General features: G+C 39.6%; 1 protein-coding gene across 6 annotated transcripts in view; it reads right to left on the bottom strand.

Moving 5' to 3' along the window:
- Nucleotides 1–23019, bottom strand: part of SSX2IP (SSX family member 2 interacting protein) — a 40831-nt gene that overhangs the window by 7621 nt on the left and 10191 nt on the right. For all 6 annotated transcript variants that reach the window (XR_013346906.1, XM_077824933.1, XM_077824934.1 and 3 more), the window contains exons 2-10: nt 15358–15418; nt 11958–12089; nt 11033–11202; nt 10587–10787; nt 8303–8413; nt 7316–7451; nt 6221–6296; nt 5959–6136; nt 2621–2771 (exon numbers count right to left, since the gene is read on the bottom strand). Coding sequence is in view for 5 of the 6 variants with exons in the window: in XM_077824933.1 (XP_077681059.1) it covers nt 2621–2771; nt 5959–6136; nt 6221–6296; nt 7316–7451; nt 8303–8413; nt 10587–10787; nt 11033–11202; nt 11958–12000 (1066 nt within the window). In the remaining variant the exon portion in view is untranslated. The remainder of the gene's footprint in view (nt 1–2620; nt 2772–5958; nt 6137–6220; nt 6297–7315; nt 7452–8302; nt 8414–10586; nt 10788–11032; nt 11203–11957; nt 12090–15357; nt 15419–23019) is intronic.

Below are 23019 nucleotides of genomic sequence, written 5' to 3'. Positions count from 1 at the left end.
CAAAATCAGCCAGACATAAAATACAATTCAGTGGATCACTTTATTACAGGGAAAGAATGCCCCTGAATTGTCCCTTAACTATTTTACAATTTCTGGGCTTAACAATGGTTTCTCTGGACCCCTACTTGTAAAACAAGCAGTGTGCTTTGAATTCAAACAGTTCAGACAAGTCAGATAGTAAGAGTGAGGGAAGAGCCAATTTAAAATAAAACAAACTCCCCATGGTATAGGGGAAAACAAAAAGATTATACTTTTAGTATAAACCTTGTTATTGAGCTGTTTGAAGATACTGTAAAGCAAAGCAAGTTTAACAGGTTTTGAACAAAATAAAAACAAATATTAAGAAAATCAACACTCAGATAAGACAACAACAACAAAATAAATTCAGGAAACTATTTCCTTATTACCCATCTTAACTTTTGGATTATCCTACCCACTCCTGGTATGCTACCATTTGGTAGCATACAGACAGACATGCACCGTGATCTGCCGTTCTCTCTCTGGGACTGAGAGAGTCCTTTTAGGCTAGTTATTAAGAGAAGCCTTAGACTCTGGTGGCAGCCTTTACCTAGACCACAAGCAGACTCCCCACTGCCTACTAATAAAGTCTCTCCAAGACAGATTCTGAAACTTACATCGTACATCTCCACAGAAACAGCAAGTAACCACCAGAACATTCTATGGCACCTGCCATTCCAACTTCAGAGAGTATACTGTCGTTCACAACATATGTGCCTCATTAATCAGAATGTTCAGATATTTTAACCACAATAAAATGATTAATATGACACATGAGTGGCCTACACCAATCTCAATACGAGATCAAAAGCTGGATTTGTGCAAAGCCTTAAATACAAAGCTCATGAATTTAGTATTGTAATAGCAATATTATGGCCAAGGACGGTCGGGTCCTTTGCATACGAGGGTGCAAGTCCCATAAGGGAGGGGGAAAGAAAGTTCCTGTTCCCCATCCCCAAAAAATGTTATTAGGAGGTAGGTCAGTGGAAAGGTTAAAAATATCACTTAAATACAAAGCGATCCAAATGTTAAGCATTTTTATAATACCATGCTTAGATCAGAGTCTCAAAGCAAGGGGAAAAAAATATTATAGTGACTCACCCTGAAAGATATAAGGTTTTAGACCTTTTCAAGGCAGGATTAACATTTTAATTGAAAAACATTTGCCTTTTTCCTCCATGGCACAAAATGAATCCCATTTCAAGAAAATCTGATTTCTAAGCATCATACCAAAACGGGGGGGGAGCCAGTTTCTACATTTGTACTGAATCAGGTAAACTGAGGAAATCTTTTAACTGAAAGTTATCCAGTTCTTCAGAATCCACCATAATTTTGGAGTTATTAATTTCATTATAAAAACCCTAGAGGGGAGTTACTGTAATATAAACCTATTTTTCATTGGAAAAGTAAGGGCTCCATGTATTCTATAAGCTTTATGAAGGAAACACGGATCAAATGAAAAACATACATACAATATTACGGTTATAATCTTCCAAACATTTACCCCAGGAAGGGGGAGGATTGGAGAAAGATGTTTTATTTCCTACAACAACCGCTCCCTTGCACATACATAGTATTTTTTAACTATTACATGTTATGTTACTTTAATTTCAATGTACAGACATAGCCATTTATATATCTGGATGGCTACATTATGAGCCAAATCTTGATCCCACTGAAGTCAGTGGCAGAACTAATGACTTCAATGGGATAAGAATTTGGACATTGGTGCACACACACAAAACCAAAAAGTGACCACAGAAACACTGCAAACGTGCAAAATGATCTTTTTACTCCATATAGCTGTCTCTCAACCAGTGTCTCCTCTACTCCCAAACCTACCAAATCAATACTCTTCAGAGCAAGTGTTCTCAAATATCAGTGTGGATAAATTTTAATAAAGGCATTTTTTCATGGACTATCTGCCTCCCATTCACAGTTTCATGGGTGACCTCCCTGCTTGTTCATGATTGCATAACATTCCTCTGGTAGCTAATGAAAAAGTAAAAATATTTATGTATTTTAGCTGTTTCTAATGCTATTTAGCAGCTGGAAATTAATTGAAACTAACACTATGCCACCAGCCAGTTCTGCCTAGAAACCCATGTGAAGCCCCAAAACTTTGAAAATGATTTAGATACTTTTTGTGAGTCATTATTTCAAGTTCTTTTATTTTCACTTCACCGGTAACTCAGTTAGCCAGGATGACAGACGACAGAAGTCAAATTTAACACAGGCCTCCTTTCTGCTGAAACCAACAATGAGAGATATCTTCCTTCAACAAATGATAAGTTGATACTGGGAAGGATAAGTACCTGAAAATGGGGGGTTAGAATTGAAGTGCCCCTCAGTCAGGGATAACAGTGTTGCTACATGAGAGTTTCTCAGCTCTCCTGTAATTAAATCTTTCATATTTCTATTTCTCTTGCATGGCACTTGAGGCAACCTACTGTGTCCTGATTTTTTAATGTTCTTTTAAAAACTCTTTCTAGCTTTGGTATTGTTATGTCAAATGGGTCAGAGTATAACAAACAACACTATGGAAATGGAGTTTCCACAAACATCATGATGATGCAGAATACAGGCTTACGATGACACTTACCTTGGTTATCCAGTTTTTCAACATGATTTTTCAGCTTTCTCCACTGCTTTCTAATGCTGTTGGTAAGCTGTTCTCGCACAGTTTCACAAGAAAGTTCCCACATATTCTCTTTATTTAATTCTACAGCATCTTCCTCCATGTCTGACAGCACCTGTAAAAGCAAAAACAAGAATCTGCTGAAACAGTCCTCTCTACGAGCTTTATTAACTGTATAAGGGAACAGGAAATTCGGAGAGTTTCCATTTAAGTGCATTTGCCTAGTTTGGACCTGACAGGGAGTTTGGCTCTCTAAATGAATGGATTTCAGGGGGTCTGGAGGGCAGACCTTCTACATTACTTCCTAGCTGCCCTTGTCCCCCCCATATGCAGAATGAATATCAGCCAGCAAGATACTGATGACACAAATACACTTACCCCTTCCTGAAGTAGAGATTTAAGGTTACAAGGAGTCATGCTGCTAAATCTGCCTGGCAGCTGCCCTTGAAACACCAATTCCGGGAATGAGGAGCTCACTATGCAGCATATGACATGTTTTAAGAACATAGGGATGGGGTTTGTATAATCTTGTATGTGGGGATTACTCATCTAGACAGAGGCAGAGAATTATCCTGTGGACAGCAAGTACCTGGCCCTGCCTCCTTCTTATTCACAGTGCACCAGTGAGGGTGAAGGAAAGATGAGTGAGAAGAGGTGGTGAAGTAGTGAACAATGCTGTGGAGCCAGAATTCCCTTCTCCCACTTCTCTTTTGCATCCATAGGCCTGATGCACCCAATGTAAATCCTCTCTAACTCAGGAGCAGATAGAAAAGATTGGATCCTAAATTAATTTAGACAGATAAAATTGACATGTTCAAGGGTGGAAAAAATGGTTCATCTACATATGCTGCAACATTTACTCACTAAATGAAATTTAGTGCTTCTGGGGGTTTTAGAAACTGCAATATCAGCAAAGGAGGGAACGGAGAGAAATTTAACATTCTATCTAATTCCATAAAGACAATTTTTCTTGAGATGCCTATGTGTATAGTGCCTAGCACAATGAGGGCCCAATCCTGATTGGGCCTCTGGCTGCTACTGTAGAAATAAATATTAATATCAATAGTACCCTAGTCCAAAGCTCTGCATTCCAGGCTAATAACCTCACTTGACTCAGTATAAAGTTGCTAAGTAACAAGAAGCCAAGCCACCAGTGTGAACATTAAGGCAGCAAAAGATGTTCAGGGGTTTTTGTTTTAAACCAAAGTTCATTTAGTCAAGCTTGTTTTGAATCAGTAATAACTACTTTAAAAACAAAACAAAGAACCTCAAATAGTTATGTTTTCCTTTTTTACATATGTAATTTAAGCAAGTTTCTGATCATTGGATTACTGTACATAAGTATCATAAATAGCAGTGCTTTAGTTAGAAGTCTCAGGAGACTATTATAATTCAATTTCTAGAGATTTACCAAAATTTCACCCAGAACGAGCATATTTTACATTAAGAGGTCTTTGCTTCGGAGCACAAGTTAGCTTTGCCCAGTAGAGAGAGACATTCATTCCACACCCCATAAAATTAATAATTTTTATCAACTTTTTTATATTCATATGAGTTTACTAGACAAGTAAAAAAATAGTTAATACTTTGCGCCTATAACCTATGTCATAAATGAACCCAGCTGCTTTTGACTGTGAGTATTTGCAAATAGTTAATCCATCAGTCCAGCTAGATTTTTAGAATATATAGAAGTAAAAAAAATTACTGAAATATTTGCATTTGGAGAGCAGCTAATGCATATGCCCCATAAGTAGAGCCCTGCAAATCCACAGATATCAGCTCTATAGCTGCAGATATCCTCATCCATGATCATTTTTGCGAATCGCAAATCAGATGCAGATACAAATTTTGTATCCGCACAGAGCTCTACCCATAAGTACTTTGCAGTCACTACTTAGACTCCGCTGGTTATTCATTTTACAAAGTAGTTGAATGCCCCTCCAATAAATTAAATGAGGCTTGTGTATGTTTGTTTGGTTTTTTAAGTCTGCTATAAAAAAGTTATACCCCAAGAGATCAACAAAGAACTGTAGAAATTTGATGCAGTCACCTAAGAACATTTCGTTGCAAAGCATAAAGTCCTGTTATTCCTCCAGTTTGTCTTGGTACGCAAGCACATGTATCCCTCAGTCCTGAAGCTGGATCTGCATGGGTGGCCCACAGAGTTTGCGCCGAACCCCACTGTCTTCACTGGGTCCCAGGCGGCATGAGAGTCCACTTGTGCATATCCATTTACAGGACTATAGCCACAGTATGTAACATGCATCCTCTGTATAAATGGGGCCTTAGCAGTGAAACAGTTCCACAAAACTGAGTTGCAGTACTACATTATAAAGTGGAATTTCAACCTAAAGTAAGATTCTTTCCTAAAGGAGTCAGACACTTGACTAATTAGACTAATTGACTAATTAATACTAATTAGAGCACTAAACACACTGTGGGCCTGTTTTGCCTGTTGCAGGATATACGAGTAATTCTCAGTGAAACTAAGGAGAATTACTCATACCCTGTGGCAAGAACACCACAGTAATATCTCAATTTCAGCAAAATGCCTAAACCTACTGAATCCCCCAAAACACCACTTAATCAAGCAGCTCTGTTCGACATCTCATCCACAACAGTTGTGATTCTAAAGCACATTTAAAAGATTCCTTTATGATTACATACGTTTTCATACCCATGTCTGCCACAACATCGACAAGCAATAAAGCAATGTGTGATGGCCCCAACGTGAACAATGGAAGGGAATTACTAGCAGAACTGAAAACCATTCAATTTAGTGATAAAAGTTTCCTGATAGTAGCTGCAGATTTTTAGCAGAAACATTGATTCATCTTGCTTGTAGGACTTAGAGCCTACCCTACTTATAACCTCATTTTTTTCTAGATACAGTACATACTGGAAGTACAATTTTTCAACATAAGCACCTTAAGAGGTTGTCCAATCACATTAGGGCATTGAAAATCAGCACCTAAGTCCATTTTCCATACCCAAATATTGATCTGAGAAAAATGCATGATTTGGACAGCCTATTTAGGTCCATTTGAACAGTGGAATTCTCATGCGACACAGTAACTAGTGCAGGTGGCAAGTTTTAAGAAGCTAGAGTAATATTTTTGTATGTCCCAATGACTGTGCATAGTACTAGTTCAGTATATAGTTGTTAAAAGAAAAGGAGGACTTGTGGCACCTTAGAGACTAACGAATTTATTTGAGCATACACTTTCGTGAGCTACAGCTCACTTCATTGGATGCATGCAGCGGAAAGTTGTTGTTTTTTAAACAAAAATAAAAACACTTACAGGCCCAATGCCATCTTCAGCTCTCTCCTTAGGTTTTTGTTTCTGTGGTGGGAGAAGCGAAATCATCTCTTTCTTCATTTGCTGAAGAACTTTCTTGAGCTCAGCATTTTCCACTAGAAGCTGTTTTTGGCGTTGTTCATAGCCACCTAGCAAAACTTTGTACATTTCTTCTTCATTCCTGAAAGCAGAAGCCTTACAATAAATAAATAAATTGCAAAATACACTTTGATTAAAGTATGTATTTATATAGCTATCAACTTACCTGGCTTCTGTTTTACCAGTTCTCCAAGCACCTCTCTTCCCATCAACTCTACCTACGTAATTTAGAACATCCATAGCTACAAATGAGAAGGGAAATTAAAGACATTTCAGAGTGAAGTAAAAATCCCCAAAGTATATCTAAATATTCAGGTAACCTTCCATTTGCCTTTACATTAAGAGGCCTTACAGGACTGAATATAAAAATCAACCTTTGGACTAACATGAGACCAAACTCTCCTGAAAACAAAACAAGAAATGTAGATAATGGAAGGAAGAGAGGAAATGTTGATGGTAAAGTTATAAGTAACATCTAAGATTAATAAATGAAAAAGATTGTAGAGTTTCTAAAATAATGGTGTCTCTTTTAGAAACACACTCACTGTGTGACAGAACAGCCTAATGATCCTTATTTGTTTTATGTCTTATTTAGAAGTGGCAGAGCACCCTAAGTTTTTTTTAATAAAAGTTGCAATGAGGTGACACAGAACTGCTTCCCCCTTCCCCTCCATAGGCTGTGCCTACACTAGTTTTATTTCCTGTCTAGAATCTCCCACCTTCGCTAACATTAGTGTGGTTCCAGGCCTCCAGGTGGTTGCCAAAATTTTAAGCAGTTTTGATTAAACCTGCGATAGCTGGGGGACACAAATATAGTACTTAAAGTGCTCTTTACAGCCCTGTCTACATTAGCACTAAGAGATGTTCCTACCACCACCAGAGCTGAAGTGGTACTAGCAAAGGTAGAAATTATAAGGGGGGAAATGTTTTAATTTAGGAACTGATCACGATTCTCATCAGGCAGCCAACTGGCCTTCTTTGGTTTGTGCCTATCAAAACAAGGGGAGATACTCAAAAACTCTTACAGGGCACTCTTACATTAGTAAAAATAGAAATTCAAAGTTTTCTTTAAGTCTATGAACAGTTAAGTTTAATTAAATGCTACATATTTTATGCAAAACCTTCTTTATGACCTACTATTCTGGATACCAAAGTGCATTCTAAGTAAGGAGCCTGGCATATTGTTAATGCTAGATGCTAAAGTAAATATCTTGAACATGCAGCTTTACTGTATCACTACGATGTAGAAGACTTTACTTACCTATTTTTTTATCCTTTTTGTTCATGACTAGTTGATGTAAGCGTTCTTTTAGTTTGTTGTATTCTCTTTCTTTCCTCTTCATATCATGATTGTACTGAGTAGCACGACTTGCAATAATATTTTGTAATTTTTGTACCTAAAAAACTCAAAACCCCATACATTTTCAACTAAAGGTTGTGCACATACATTCCTTTAAACTTAAAAACAAAAATAAAAGAGCTTGGTATAAATATTTGTATAAAATATAAATTTTAAGGCCTAGTAACTTTCAGTCTCTGTCCAATATTTTTAGCTGAACATTAAGATGCTACTTACATATAGACACCACTGGGATAGGCACTACAGAAAAGCTAATTGTGTAAATGTCCAGGTCCATGACTAGTGCTCCTAGACACTGTTGTCATCCAAATAACAATAAATGTATTTACATGTGTGTGCACATAGAACTCCTGCTCAGGTTTTCCCTAAGCACCATACAGTTAATTTAGGCAAAATATTGTTTACAATAAACTTCCAAGTGGATTCTAGCCTTTCCCTCTTCAAGGTTAAAGGAGCTATTCCAGGTTTTGGCTGCATGTTTTGTTTGTTTGCTCTCCTACACATATCTGAAGTGTTACTTTGGTTTTGTTATACATTAGTAGAAAGGCTTTGGCAAATAGCTGGGTCTCAGAGCCTAGCAGTCAGGCTTTAGCTGACCTAACTCAGAATGATACATTTAAAAAGGCATCACAAGACTGCACGTGTATTTATACGAGACCACCATTTTTATCATCTGAACCAATCAACTCGATTTGCACATGAATTGCATCCCATTAGCAGCTAGTATGCCAGACTTCACAGTGACCACATATGAAATTCGCTAACTTTCTCTATGCAAGCCTGACTTTATGTATTCTTTTAAAATAAAATGTTACTAAAACCTGAGATTTTCTGTAAGATTAGTCAAAACTGTCTGAATGATTTGTATAGATGTACAGGCTGACTCACCTCATCTTTTTCATTTTTAAGTAACTGGTGCAGATTTCTGTTCTTACATTGTTGTTGTCTGTCTCTTTCTTGAAGTCCCACTATTTCCCTTCTAGAAGCTTCCAGTTGCTCCTAAAAATAGTACCCATAATTCAATCTCAATTAATAATTACAAAAGAAAAAAAATAATTTGAGACAAGTTTGTTCTTGCTGAAATATCAGAAGCCCAATACACAGGGAAGGCCCCTCGACGACAAATTAATCTTTATTTCTACGGCAAGAGGCCTGGATAATATGGCTACCCCAGTGCAGCAGATTGCTAGTTCTGTAGCAGCTTCACTTCATGGGGATTTTTACTCAGTTAAATACAGAAATGAATATAAGCAACACAGCATTACAACTTTCAGTTTTCAGAGTAACAGCCGTGTTAGTCTGTATTCGCAAAAAGAAAAGGAGTACTTGTGGCACCTTAGAGACTAACCAATTTATTTGAGCATAAGCTTTTGTGAGCTACAGCTGTTTGATACTGAATGCAATTACTCTTTCTCTGCCATTAAATTATTAAGTATTCAATATGCCGCAATGCTTGCCTTCTCCACAGAAGTCAGAGGAGAAGCTAGATGTTTTGGCAGCTGGAGCTTTTGTTGGCTTGGATAAGTATGTTAGCTGGATGTTTCTACTAAAATTATCATTAAAATCATGTTGATTTTTGAATTGCCAACACAGAGGTGAATGGGGCAGCTCATACCTTCCCTACAGACATTGTTTCAGTGCACATTCAAGCAGACATCACTGTAGGTTCACATTTTCAAGATTTTCTTCATGACCATAAGTGGCGGAAATTACTTTTGTGCTTAAAAAAAAAAAAAAAAAGCTGCAGCTAGAGGTGAACTCTGCAGTAAATTCCATAGCATGGAACAGCAGAGTTCATAGGGCCCTTTTCTTTGCATATGTCAACGGCTATGGATGAAGAAACATATGGAAGTGATAAATACATGCAGGAATAGCTCACCAATAGATAACATCCTGCACAATACCACCTCTGTAACAATGGATCACTCCATCATACCGCTTTTGGAGGGGGCAGGAAGGTACACACAAAATTTACATATTTGTGGGCCAAATTAGGGTAGCTTCAGCACAAAAGCTCTGTGGAAGTAAGATGCATAATTTCTCTCTTTTAACACACCTGCACATGGGGTAAGTAGTTTGGATGACTTCGCTGAGGGGTTAATATAATACATAAGTTAAGTTTTTAAAAGCAGGAGTGCAGTTGTACAATAGCATTTTAATGTTACATGCTAGCGTTGTTTTCATGCAGATTACATACACCTCAGGATAGAACTGTCGTCTGCCTGTGGGTTCATGCACAGTGTCTAGAAAAATGGCATCCTAATTCAAACTGTGACTTCTGGGTGCTATTGCAGTACAAGTAGCAGCAAAAGTGGTAGGGGTAGCCAATCTTCTTGCCAAGTAGAACTAAGAGGGGCAACAGCTGCCTTGCTAAAATGTTACCATGAAAAAGAAGCTTATTTTAAAGATGAGCCACAACTCAGAATCTGCTAATAAAGCAACTATACCTATTTTCAAATACAATTTTTCCATTCAGTTCATGCCATTTAAGTCACGAGCACTAACTGACTGTCATTTACTGTTTAGCCTAAAATTTTGGGAGGGGCTGGATTGTAACAGATTATGGAGCCTCATCTACCAATTTGGTCTAAATTCAAACCAGTAACCAAAAAACTGTTGCTGACTGCTTTTGAATAGACACTGCGACACGACAGTTGTCCTCAGGCCTTTCAGGGAAGCCAAGAACTGAATGGATATGGAGAATGAGCTACACAATAGCCTTTGGAGATGGTCCTTTGGAATCAGGATGAGCAACATGAGTAACCTTGCTATACTTGTTATGGCTACATGTAGTAATTTATTTTCTAGGATTGAAAAATCTAGCAACACTCACAATATCCTATTTAAAGATAAACCGGTCAAATCTTCCAAGATCTTCATTTCCATAATGAATTACCACCCTCTAATCTAATCAATTTTCTTCAGGAACAGCTGGTCACTAAACTGTTCACAAAATATCCATGTCTTTATTAGAGAACTATTTCTTCACTCATTTTTCATTACATTTAATGAGTTTTCCATCAGTTAGAAAACACACCTCAGAAAAAAAAACTTGTAGGACAATTAAGTCTTAATAAATCAGCAAAATAACCTTACTGAGAATTTATAACATTTGTTAGCTGAAAGTGCCACATTGCATTATGATAGGAGTAAGAAAGAATAGATTTTCTACCTTTACTTTAGCATAGCAGTTCTGCAGGTGGTCCATATCACTACCCAACTTCAGATGCTGGATTTCCACCTCTTCCTGAGCTCGGAGGTTCTTGCGTTGGAGTACAAGCAGTTCATTCACACAATTTAAGACCGATACTATATTTAATTCTTTATCTTTGCACTCCGAATAAAGAGAAGGGAAACCTAATGTTGTCAGCTCCTAGTAAGGGACAGAGAGAGCAATAATTGGACCAATTTCTTTCTATGCTTGACAAAATTCTCAGACAGCACACTAGAAGACATTCATTTTTGCAAGGAAAAAAAAACCCCTTTGGCTTCCAATTAGTAACCAAAGAAAAGCCTACTTCATGGGAATAAACTCTCTCACCTCAGAGAATACTCACACTCATTTCCACGACTGATTGACAGTTATATTAAATGACCCCACTTGAAAAAGTGGCTTACCCTGTTAAGATAGGAGATACTCTGTTCAACATTCTCTTCTGTGCAGAAGGCACTGAAAAAGCTGTGCGTACTTTTGGACAAAGGCAGTGGCGAGTGTAGCACTTGTTGCATGTTTAAACTTGAGGGGGACATCTTTTTTTCTGAGGTATTCTGAGAAGTGGTTTTGCTAGCTACAATTCAAAATATTATGAAACAAGTTTAGGACTAATTATTTAAATCAATTCAAGAGACTAAAACAGGGTTATTCATCATTGTTTAGGAACTTTAGAAGTGACATTTAGAACTATTAAAAGTTTGGGGGGAAATACTGTAAACAAAATGCTAGGAATTGGAGTTTCTACCAAAAAGTAAAGCATCAATAAGGTTTTAAATAAGTCATTTTCATGAAAAAATTCCTCTCCCCTCCCAAAGAAAGATTCTCATAAAAATTATTCTAATTACTAGTTCATTTGCTAATTTAGATTACTATTTCACATACATGCCCAAGATATGTACTGAGGATTCTTACATATTAAGTTTCATTGTACATTTTAATTTACTCTCTCACCACCCCACATACATTAAAAAAAGTCTTGCCTTTAATACACTGTTAATCAAAACACAAGATAAAAGAGAAGCAGAAAACAAAACGAAAGTTACAGCAATGTGAGACATTCACTGACTAAAAAGCATGAATGTTTAGAATTCTCTCACATATAGTAGAGTAATTTTTAAAGGTAACAATTCTGTAAAACTACCTTAACCAGTAAAAATTGTAGTATAAACACAATTATATTATTTGACATTTCAACTTAAGGAGTCAGATACTTTATGACAAACTCCAATCTAGCTGGTTAGCACCCTGTAAAATATTGTACCACTAGTGATTCTCCAACCCCATAAATTAAAATTGTTCCCAATTTTGTCTTCTAACTACAATAGTTACCTGATGACAGTGGTGGCACCGTAACAGTCTTCCAATCTCCCATAGCAACAGACAGCCAGAGTACCTGAGCAACCGGTTCAGCAGTGAAGTATTTAGTACAATTGCTGGTAAAATCTCCTACATAGGCATCTCCTAAAATAGCAAGAACATTTTAGATTAACAGTAGTATCCAACACATCTAGAAGATTAAAGCAGGTATACAACAGATGTCGCTGGGCTCAAGCCATATAAACTTTCTATATACAAACAAATCTATGAAACCCGGTGATTACAGCACAATAAACAACCAATACTTAAATACAGATAGACCAGACAAGACAATTTTTCGTGCATGGTATTTAGATAACAAATTACAAATTAAGTCACCAAGCATCCCAGAAAGAGGATAAAGAATCACGATGCAGAGAAACTAATCCAATTGTTTTTTATAGTGGTGTACATCATTAGAGGAACAGTAAGACCATTTCTCTAAAGTCATAAGGGACTTTATAACCAAGCAACATAATTTTATTTATAGAAGAGTCACTACTTGGTTAAGTACAGTTTCATCATAGACTGATCTCTGTGGGCTTATTACCTAAGAGAAAAATAAATGTCTTCCAAACTCTGAAATTAGTATACGTGATATAGAAGGAGCAAAGGAGGAATTATCAACCTGATGAGAAAAATTTCGTTAAACTTCAAACCTATACGAAAGTCCCATCACGTGGCAATCAGTTCAAGTCTGTGCCTAATTTTGAATTTTTAAAATTTGAAACAACAATTGGCAAAAAAAATAGGCTGGGAGAGATCTGAATGGAACAAATCTATTGGCCTGGCCACTGACCACAGCACTGGCCTTCTGGAAACCAAAAGAACTTGCACTCGTAAGATAAAGCTGGCTGGGTCTTCCAGGAGACAGAGAAAGCAGCATTAGACCCACAGATGCCATGCTGCCCTGGATCTAGAAACCAGCATAGTGGCATAGGGCCCCCACAAGCATGGCCTTTACCTCTCACAGCTGTGCTGAGAGCCACACAGGTCCATGGATATCTGCAGCTTTAGAGGAACACACCCACTCCACAGGGAGGCACACCTGCCTCTCTGACGAACAATTTGGATGATACCCTCACATGAGTTTCATGTTTTCCTCTGAGGATTTTTACACCACAGATCAGATACTGTTGCAATAAACCACTTACAGCAGAGCAGTTAAGACTTCAGGTGTCTACAGCAATTAGAACCTACCCTTCAAAAATGGTTGCTTGATACATACTTAACATAGAGGTTTACTCTAGCTGGTTTGTGACCCTTAAGCCCATCTTTAGAATATGGTTGGAGATAAAATTTATTTATAGGCCTTTCTGTGGCATTAAAATGTGTCACCACTAGATACAATGGCAGTGAGTTTACCCTGCCGACATCCTTGTGAATTATTTTCAAGATGGGGAACTGAAGTACAGAGGTTTTTTATTTTGATTTGTGTTTTATTCAGGAACTTAAAATGGCAGCTTGGGAGACATGGAGGAGTATGCTGTAGCCCTCCTTCCCCCAAAACTTAAGACTTGGTTAAGGTTCAGACTGGCCCTCAGGAGCTCTGGCTTCTCTTTTCTGCTATGTCACAGACTTCCTGTGTTACCCTGGACAAGTTATTCGGGCTCTCTTTGTTTCCTGATTTATAAAATGGGGATAATAAATGAACTGATTGTCATAAATATAAAGGGAAGGGTAAACCCCTTTGAAATCCCTCCTGGCCAGGGGAAAGCTCCTCTCACCTGTAAAGGGTTAAGAAGCTAAAGGTAACCTCGCTGGCACCTGACCAAAATGACCAATGAGGAGACAAGATACTTTCAAAAGCTGGGAGGAGGGAGAGAAACAAAGGGTCTGTGTGTCTGTCTTATGCTGGTCTTGGCCGGGGATAGACCAGGAATGGAGTCTTAGAACTTTTAGTAAGTAATCTAGCTAGGTACGTGTTAGATTATGACTTCTTTAAATGGCTGAGAAAAGAACTGTGCTGAATAGAATAACTATTTCTGTCTGTGTATCTTTTTTGTAACTTAAGGTTTTGCCTAGAGGGGTTCTCTATGTTTTTGAATCTAATTACCCTGTAAGATATCTACCATCCTGATTTTACAGGGGGGATTTCTTTATTTCTATTTACTTCTATTTTTATTAAAAGTCTTCTTGTAAGAAAACTGAATGCTTTTTCATTGTTCTCAGATCCAAGGGTTTGGGTCTGTGGTCACCTATGCAAATTGGTGAGGCTTTTTATCCAACATTTCCCAGGAAAGGGGGGGGTGCAAGTGTTGGGAGGATTGTTCATTGTTCTTAAGATCCAAGGGTCTGGGTCTGTAGTCACCTAGGCAAATTGGTGAGGCTTTTTACCAAACCTTGTCCAGGAAGTGGGGTGCAAGGTTTTGGGAAGTATTTTGGGGGGAAAGACGCGTCCAAACAGCTCTTCCCCAGTAACCAGTATTAGTTTGGTGGTGGTAGCGGCCAATCCAAGGACAACGGGTGGAATATTTTGTACCTTGGGGAAGTTTTGACCTAAGCTGGTAAAGATAAGCTTAGGAGGTTTTTCATGCAGGTCCCCACATCTGTACCCTAGAGTTCAGAGTGGGGGAGAAACCTTGACACTGATAAATACCACCACTGCACAGGGGTTTTGTGAGCCTCAATTAAATCATTAGTATTTGTAAAGTGCTTTGAGACCCTTGCATGGCAAGCGCTATTATTACAGACTGAAGTTTTATTTTTAAAAAGAAAGAAAGGAAGCATAGTATAGTGTCATGGCTGAGATTTAAACCCAAAATTATTCAAGACATTCAAAGAACAGGGTAAGAGTGCCTCAATCATAGCTCCCAACACCTTTTCAACTTTGCCCTAGCTCTAGGGCATTGCGGTGCAACCACACAAGGACAGGCCCAACGCTGGGAAAAAGGACATGTCACTGGGAGAATGCTTCACAGATATAAGTTCACCAGGGTAAAAGGCACAGAGTTGCTACTCAGTAGCTGCAGCAAATTAACACATTCCAACTTATGCAAATGTATCCATCAGAAAACGCAGGTGTAAGGGAGTAGCACTAGAGACCATGTTACAGAGAAAGAGAAAAAATGAGGTACTACTGCAGTAGTGCCAACCCCAAAAGTCAGGAGCTAGGCCCCCAAAAGCCAAGAGATCTAAAGGAACTGGGTCTTTTTTATCTTCCGTATATTAAGTTGTTGGGGTTCATGTTTACAGCATCTCTCAAACCACGAGGACCAGAAACTTTCAATGAAAGCTGAGATTCTCATGTAGCCCCCATGATTTCCGAAGAAGAGGGTCTTCCCTTCCCTCTCTCCCACCGAAATCAACTATATCTTTACCAAATAAACCCAGAATCATGCACAATACAAAGACCATACAAAACATTTCTTACATGTTCATTTAGCTTCTGTTGGATCCATCAATTCAGATCAGGAGTATTACCCATCACAGTCCTGTTAATAAAACATAAAACACAAATCAGACTACAGACATTTTCACATTACTGCCATTCCAACCACTTAAGTCCTCTGTCTTAGTAAGTTAGGGTGATTTCCAGGAACTGCGGACGGTGGGAGCTGCAGGGGCAGCGCCTGCAGGCAGAGGAAGCGCGCAGAACTGCCTGGCCACGCCTCCGCTTAGCAGCTGACCAAGGGGGATGTTGCTGCTTCTGGGGAGCCCCCCAGGTAAGTGCCACCCAGACCCCGCCTCACCCCATCCCATGCCACAACTCCCTGCCCCCTCCCACATCCAAACTCTGCTGTTGCTGGGGGGGGGAGGCAAGAAGCCAGGTAGGGATCATGCCGGCCCTGCTAACTCCCTCTCCTGCCCAGCCCTTCCCCCTGCAGTACCAGCGGGGTCCCAGACCATGCGCCACTGCCCGCACCATGCCCCCCGCACCTGCAGGGACCCTGGGCAGCACCCCTCAATTATTCACTCGTATTTTTAGTAAAAGTCATGGGCCGTGCATTTTTGTTTACTGCCCGTGACCTGTCTGTGACTTTTACTAAAAATACCCATGACTAAAATGTAGCCTTACTTATAATCAAAGGGCAACCTTACAATATTTGCAATATGACCTAAAGAAAAGCTCTGTGTAGTTCGAAAACTTGTCTCTTTCACCAACAGAAGTTGGCCCAATAAAAGATATTATCTCACCCATCTTACCTTCTCTAATACTTGCAACAGACTATTATCCAAGTCACAGCACAACCAGTTTCATTTACCAAATCAGTTTTCCCTCTTTGCTTAAAAGGCGGACAGGTCTATCATTAGCCCTGATGAAAACAGGGCCTAAAAAGTCCCTATTCCTTCCACTTTAAAGGCAGTCTTGTAACACCAGCATAAATCTATTTTACTAGACTAGCTATAAAAGTTACCGTCATTTGCATATCCGCAATGGACAAAGATCAAATTCCTTTAATTCTATGCAATCCTTACCTCGGTAAAAATCAAGAAGTTATACCAGGGGCTCTCATTCATGAAAAGGGAATACACACACTCACAGAAGTCCTGAATAGTCCAAAAGTCAGCCTGCACAAGAGATTTACCTTGGATAATTAATATTGAGCGTAGCAATGATCGATGGCCAACTGTGCTTTATTGATGTAATATCAGTGCATCAACCCCCAATGGTTCACAGCTAGGATTTCATCAATAAACAACAACAAAAATCCTATTTTTTTTTAAACCTTTTCCCCTATTTTTAAAGTTATATGTAAGAATACAGAGACTTCAGCTGCAAAGGCAGCTTGGGAGAGGGAAGAAAGTTTTAATATGCCTCCTCCCTGCCAAGTGCCAATATTCCCTTTCAGCAGCAGTTTGTAACTATAACTGATTTTCTAGGAGAAAAATTACATTGCAGTGGAATGATGAATCCCATACCATCACACAATTTTATGTTTTCTTAAAAATAAAATATGAAGTAAAGAAGTCATAATTAACACTATTACATGATGTCACAGTGTGCATTAATAGGCTAATGGTGCTTTTGGGGGGGGAGGTCAAAGGCACTCAGCTTCTGCCACACAGTGCATTCAAGTCGTTCTCTTACTATTGCTTACAGTGACGTTGATAGGAAGACCCAGGAAATCTAACCCAGTTGGATCAGGAGCAAGCCACTTTCAAGAGCTCCTATTCCTCGATTTCAGAATGGAGGGGGGTGCCAGGAGGAAGACGTGAGAATGCAAAAGAGTGGTAAACTGAAGTCCTGAGAATCCAATTGTTTTCTCCCTAAGCTGAAACAGAAGTCAGATCCTTGTATCTTGGAAAACCCACCAGAAGCGTATAATAAACCAGACTTAAAAACAGCAACCTGAAGACCCACTAAAGGGCAATCTAACCTCAAGGTCCTAAAATTGCTCAACCACCAGCAAAAGGCATCCTAAATTGTTGTGCACCATCAGGAGACCTTACTAAGTCTCCAAAAAGTAACCATCTCTGAAAATGGCCAGTGTTTTGCCACTAGAATTATCTTCATTGTACAGGTTCCTCTTTTTACTGGATATGGGGCTGAATGCAAAAGAGCAGAGTGTGTCAGTCCACCTATGCACAGGAGGAGATGCCACAAGCACACTATTCATGTGCTCACATCCTTTCATTAATTCTCAATGCCAGTGACCTTGCTCTTGATCTTCAAAGCCATCAACAGACTGAGACCCAGCAACCATATCTCCATCTATGACCCTCCAGGGCGGTTATGTTCTTCTAGGACAATGCAGCTCACAATATCCCCAGGATTAAATACAAGAACCACAGATAAACATTCTTGGTCGAGGGGCTTAGCTGTGGAATGAGCTAGGTTAGCAGTTGATATGCCACTGTGGCTAGATAATAACGAATGACCTAGCTTTTATATAGTGCTTTTCATCAGCAGGTCTAAAATAACTTTACATCATTATCCCTATTTTACAGATGGAAAACGGAGGGATAGAAGAGAAGTGACTTGGCCAAGGCCACCCAGCAAGCCAGTGGCAGAGTTAGGAATAGTTCCAGTTCAGTGCTCTTTCCATTAGGCCACATGGTTGCTATGTAATTCCTCAGAGCTCCTTTCCCCTCCTGTACACGTTGTTATAGTAGAATGCAGGATAATTGTGCTTTGAAATGTTTGCAAGTGTAGTTGCCAACAGGCCAGTAAGAGAAATCTCATGGATAATCTACTTTCCAAAACCGTGGCAGTTTTATTACATGTTTGTTACAGAAACTTTAAGCATATAAGAGAAGACTGGTGTCTCTTACCTTCTCTGCCCCCACGCTACCATTCCCTGCAACATATATCCCACCTCCCGCAGACATTATCAGCTCCCCATCCTGCTGAGCCATTAGCTGGCAATGCAGAAGCCATCAGCATGCAAGAAATTGCTCCTTGTTGTCTACTGCCCTATGCTGCTGCATATACATATCACAGGCAGCAGCTTACTGCAGGGGAGCATGCTACCTTGGTTATGTAGCCTGATCTGCAAACAGAGCTGGGCCCCTCATTCCCACTACGCACCACCAGCTAAGACTTCTATCCCTGTTTCAGCTGGGCTTCCCCAGCAATGCCCCAGTTCCACCCAGTCTACGCCTCCTCCAAACCAGGCCCCTCCTCTTGTAGCCTGTAGCAGTGGCTCTCAACCTTTCCAGACTACTGTACCCCTTTCAGGAGTCTGATTTGCCTTGCATACCCCAAGTCTCACCTCGCTTAAAAAGTACTTGCTTACAAAATCAGACATAAAAATACAAAAGTGTCACAGCACATTATTACTGAAAAATTGCTTACTTTCTCATTTTTACTGTATAATTATAACATAAATCATTTGGAATACAAATATTGTACTTATGTTTCAGTGTACATTATATAGAACTATATAAACAAGTCATTGTCTGTATGAAATTTTAGTTTGTACTAACTTTGCTAGTGCTTTTTATGTAGCCTGTGGCAAAACTAGGCAAATATCTAGCTGAGTTGACGTACCTCCTCCTGGTCCACGTACCCCTGGTTGAGAACCACTGGCCTATAGAATAGTTTAGGTAAAGAAATAAGTAGAATTTAGGACAGGAGTATGGAAAATTGATATTAGTGTGAGAAAGTTAGAGATAAGTTAAAGACAGAGTGTTACAGGAAAGTAAAAGTTAGCAAGGACATGACCCAGGGTTATGCTGCCATTATGTTTTAGTTATAACTGGTCTGAGCAAGAAGAACTGAGAATGTTTTAATAAAATGCAATCTAAATTGATAGTATGGGAAGCATATTGGTTCAGATGTTAATTTAAATAATGTGTAATGTAAAGAAATAATAATGAGGTGGCAGAAATATAATTATGGTAAAAAGCAATTTAATGTTAATTAGTATAATAATGGATTATAAAAGGAGTAGTTTTGCTAAATTGGAGAACTCCAATTAACCTCCAAAGGATACCATTAGGTTCCAGGATTATAAAACTGTACTTTGCTCTTGTGGACCTATCATCCATTGATACATTCAAAGATGTTACAGTGTAAGTATAACTGTAGTGTTGTGTAAGTAGTAATTGCATGACTGTTTGCTTAACTAAGTTTTCTTTTTGATAAAGTTTGGTTGTATCATTCAAAGTGTAGTCCTCTACTAAATACATTTTCTGTAACCAACCTAGAGGCTCCAACATGAAAACTCAGTTGGGTTTTATTGCACCCTTATTTTAACAACCTAATATTAATTGGAAACATTTCAACATAAAGGTTACAGAAGATTAAACCCCACACACACTGGCCACCACCCACCACACTGTGTATCTTAACTATTTTCTAGATTACAGAGGCTTAAATCTGTGTTACCGTCAGTCCCTCCATCCCAGTCACATGGAGAGGAAAGAAGATTGCACGCAAAGAGGGGGAGGGTCCCCAGACCCCAGAACTTATAATGAACAAAGAGAAGGGCTCCCCTAGACCCCCATATGCACACACACAAGGGGAGAATTCAGGGCTGACAGACACCCACCACCCATAAAAGCCCAACATCATCTGCTACTCCTCATATTCATAGGATCATAGAAATGTACGGCCTGAAGGGACCCTCAAAGTCATCTAGTCCAGCCCCAAGCATTGAGGAAGGACCAAGTACACTTAGACCATCCGTTATAGGAGTTTGTCTAACCGGTTCTTAAAAACCTCAAATGATGGTGTTAGGATATAGATATTCAGGCCTGTCGGTAAAGGCCTGTACTCTAAGAATTTAGGTGTATTCTTATCACTTGGCTAGTTATAGAGGTATAAAAGAAAGAATCAAAATCACTGTCTGCAGGTGTAAGGTCCTTCTCTTACTGTCACAGTCTGAGGCCCTGTTCTTAGGCTAAGGCCTTTGGCTAAGCAGCAGAGGCAGCCATAAGCTGGGAAGCGAACGGTCACAGCCTCACATCCCAACCTAGTCACACTGAAAGAAGGTGCTATTGGGCTGTTAGGCATTAGCAGGACAGGACTGTATTCCTATCACCTCCAGAGAAAGGGAAGTGCCTAGAAAATGTAAAAGGAAACTTCATTTGATAGCATCCTGTCTGGCAAGAACTCACTTATCAATAGCTGGGATGTGAAATCCTCACTTCTGTATGGTTTTGTCATTATAGTTCCCACTTTGCTATTGTTTGTCTGCATAATCTCTGTCTGGTTCTGTGATTGTTCCTGTCTGCTGTATAATTATTTTGCTGGGTGTAAACTAATTAAGGTGGTGGGATATAATTGGTTAAATAATCATGTTACAATATGTTAGGATTGGTTAGTTAAATTTCAGGGTAATGATTGGTTAAGGTATAGCTAAGCAGAACTCAAGTTCTACTATATGGTCTGCAGTCAATCAGGAAGTGAGAGGGTTGGTGGGGGGAATGGAGATGGGGAAATTGGAATCATGTTTTGCTAAAGAGGGAAATGGGAACAGGGACACAGGTGTAAGGCTCTATGGTGTCAGAGCTGGGAAGGGGGACACTAAGGAAGGAAACTGGAATCATGCTTGCTGGAAGTTCACCCCCAATAAACATCAAATTGTTTGCACCTTTGGACTTCAGATATTGTTGCTCTCTGTTCATGCGAGAAGGACCAGGGAAGTAAGTGGGTGCAGGAATAAGCCCCCTAACATCTTGGTGCCGTGACTCAGATGCATCACATTGGATAGGAGAGTGGCAGCCTGTAAGTCCCCCTCCACAACAGTCCACGCAGCTGCTTGGAGGGGGTATCGCGAACTCTCGTGATGGTAGTTGCAAGTTCTGGCAAGCCAGGGTAAAGGATTTTTGGATAAATGGATAAGGAAGAACCAGGGTCCATACCAGGTGCAGGGGTCAACCTGGGATAAGATTAAAAAGGAAATGAAGGAAGTGTTAGGGGACCCAGAGGGATGGGGGGTGGCTGAGGAGCCCACCCTCCTTGGTATATGGGTAGTGGAAGAAGGTCCCTGCTCATGGGGACTGAATGCCTTCCAGGGAAAGGAGGCACTTCAGTCTGCTTGAGAGAGGTTTGAAGTAAGGGCAGCATTATGGGAAGCTGCCAGTAATCTTTGAAGTTTGGTGCTGCTTCAGCAAGGGCTGCTGAAGGGTTGTAAATTAGTTAGGGGTAGTGAAAGATGATTTGGCACAACAGGGTTTAAAGTCAAAAGCAGAGTTAACAGACTATCTTTAGAGACTGGAGCTGGGACTTGGTCCTGGGGGAGTGGAGAGAAAGAAGGGGAAGAAAAAAGAAAAGTTTCAAAGTGCAACCTGCCTTTCCACACTCTTTTGTTTTCTGAAGTTTTAATGGAGGGTACTTTGGATACTTATGTGAGATGTCAAGAAGGAAGTTTTCGCTTAATGATAAAACCCAGTTATATAAATGTAACTGGATGTTCAACTCTGTGCAGTCACATTGGATGGAAGCTTGGTAATTAAATTATCCAAGGGGGTCAGGTAGAGTGGCTACCACCACCACTATGCTTCTGTCCCCAGAAGCCTTTACAGCTATTCTGAGGGAAAATGGGCCCTTTTCCCATAGAAATGGTCTATAAGGGACTGCTGCAGGCAGAGAGAGAATCTGATCAAAATTATTTGACTATTGGGTAATGTAATCAAAATCACTAAAGGATGTAACGGGTTTCTTATGGAACTTAACTTGGCTGCCCCTGGTTGTGTCTAGTTGTACAAGATGGAAGTGTAATCGGGGTACAGTTGTGTAAAAGAGTAATCACAGTGCAAGGGATGTTAGGAAAAAGAGAATTTTGTGTGTGTGTGTGTATAGTGCTAAAATCTGAAGCTGTGTCTCAGCTATTACCTGAGAATAAACTTAAAGCTTGGTACAGAAGAGAAACTATTGCAAACATGGTCTGTTGTACAAGAGGGGAAACTGAGGTACACCACCTCATGAATTTCATAAATGACCAGTGAGTGGGGTAATTCACTAGCCTGACTATAGAACAAAATAAGGACAGCCTGAAGGTAATTCTTTTTTTTCTGCAATTAGCAAGGAAATTTGTAAAAGAAAGTGGTATTATTATTAAGCAATAGTCTGTCCCCACCAGGGAGGTGGAAATTATTTCTTTTGTTTTTCAGACACTCTACAAGCAAGCTGGCGCCAGTGGAAGAATAACTCAGAATACCAGGGATCTATGTTTTGTGGTGTTTGTCTTGTTGCTAGCATTGTTGTGTTTTAATGAACAGAAAATCTCATGATGTGGGTGGGGGATGGTTTCAAAAGGCTGACCTTGAGGGGGAGATGTGTATGGGAATGCAAAATGCTCAACTAGGAGGCCAGCACCTGTGTAATAGCTACCATGATACCTGGAAATGGAATGGCAACTAAGGTGGTCCCCACAAGCCCTATAGAAATAATGAGAAGGGGAGGAGCTAACTGGGAATCAATGGAGGGGTGTGTAAAATAGTGTAAATCAACAGAAGATGTTTGGCTGTGCCCCTCTCCTGTGACTATGGAGGAGCAGGATCAATGGCCTATGCAAGGGGTGGACAATTGGGTGTACTGTGTATTAGGTGTTTTGCTGGGAATGTACATATTACTGGGGGCACAATTACACTAGCCCATATCCAAACTACACACATCTATAGATGGGGATTCCACAACCTCCCT

This window comes from Eretmochelys imbricata, chromosome 8, assembly GCF_965152235.1.
Source record: "Eretmochelys imbricata isolate rEreImb1 chromosome 8, rEreImb1.hap1, whole genome shotgun sequence".
NCBI classification, from domain to species: domain Eukaryota; kingdom Metazoa; phylum Chordata; order Testudines; family Cheloniidae; genus Eretmochelys; species Eretmochelys imbricata.
The sequence above is the reverse complement of the archived record's forward strand: the minus strand, read 5'-3'. Positions and strand labels throughout refer to the sequence as shown.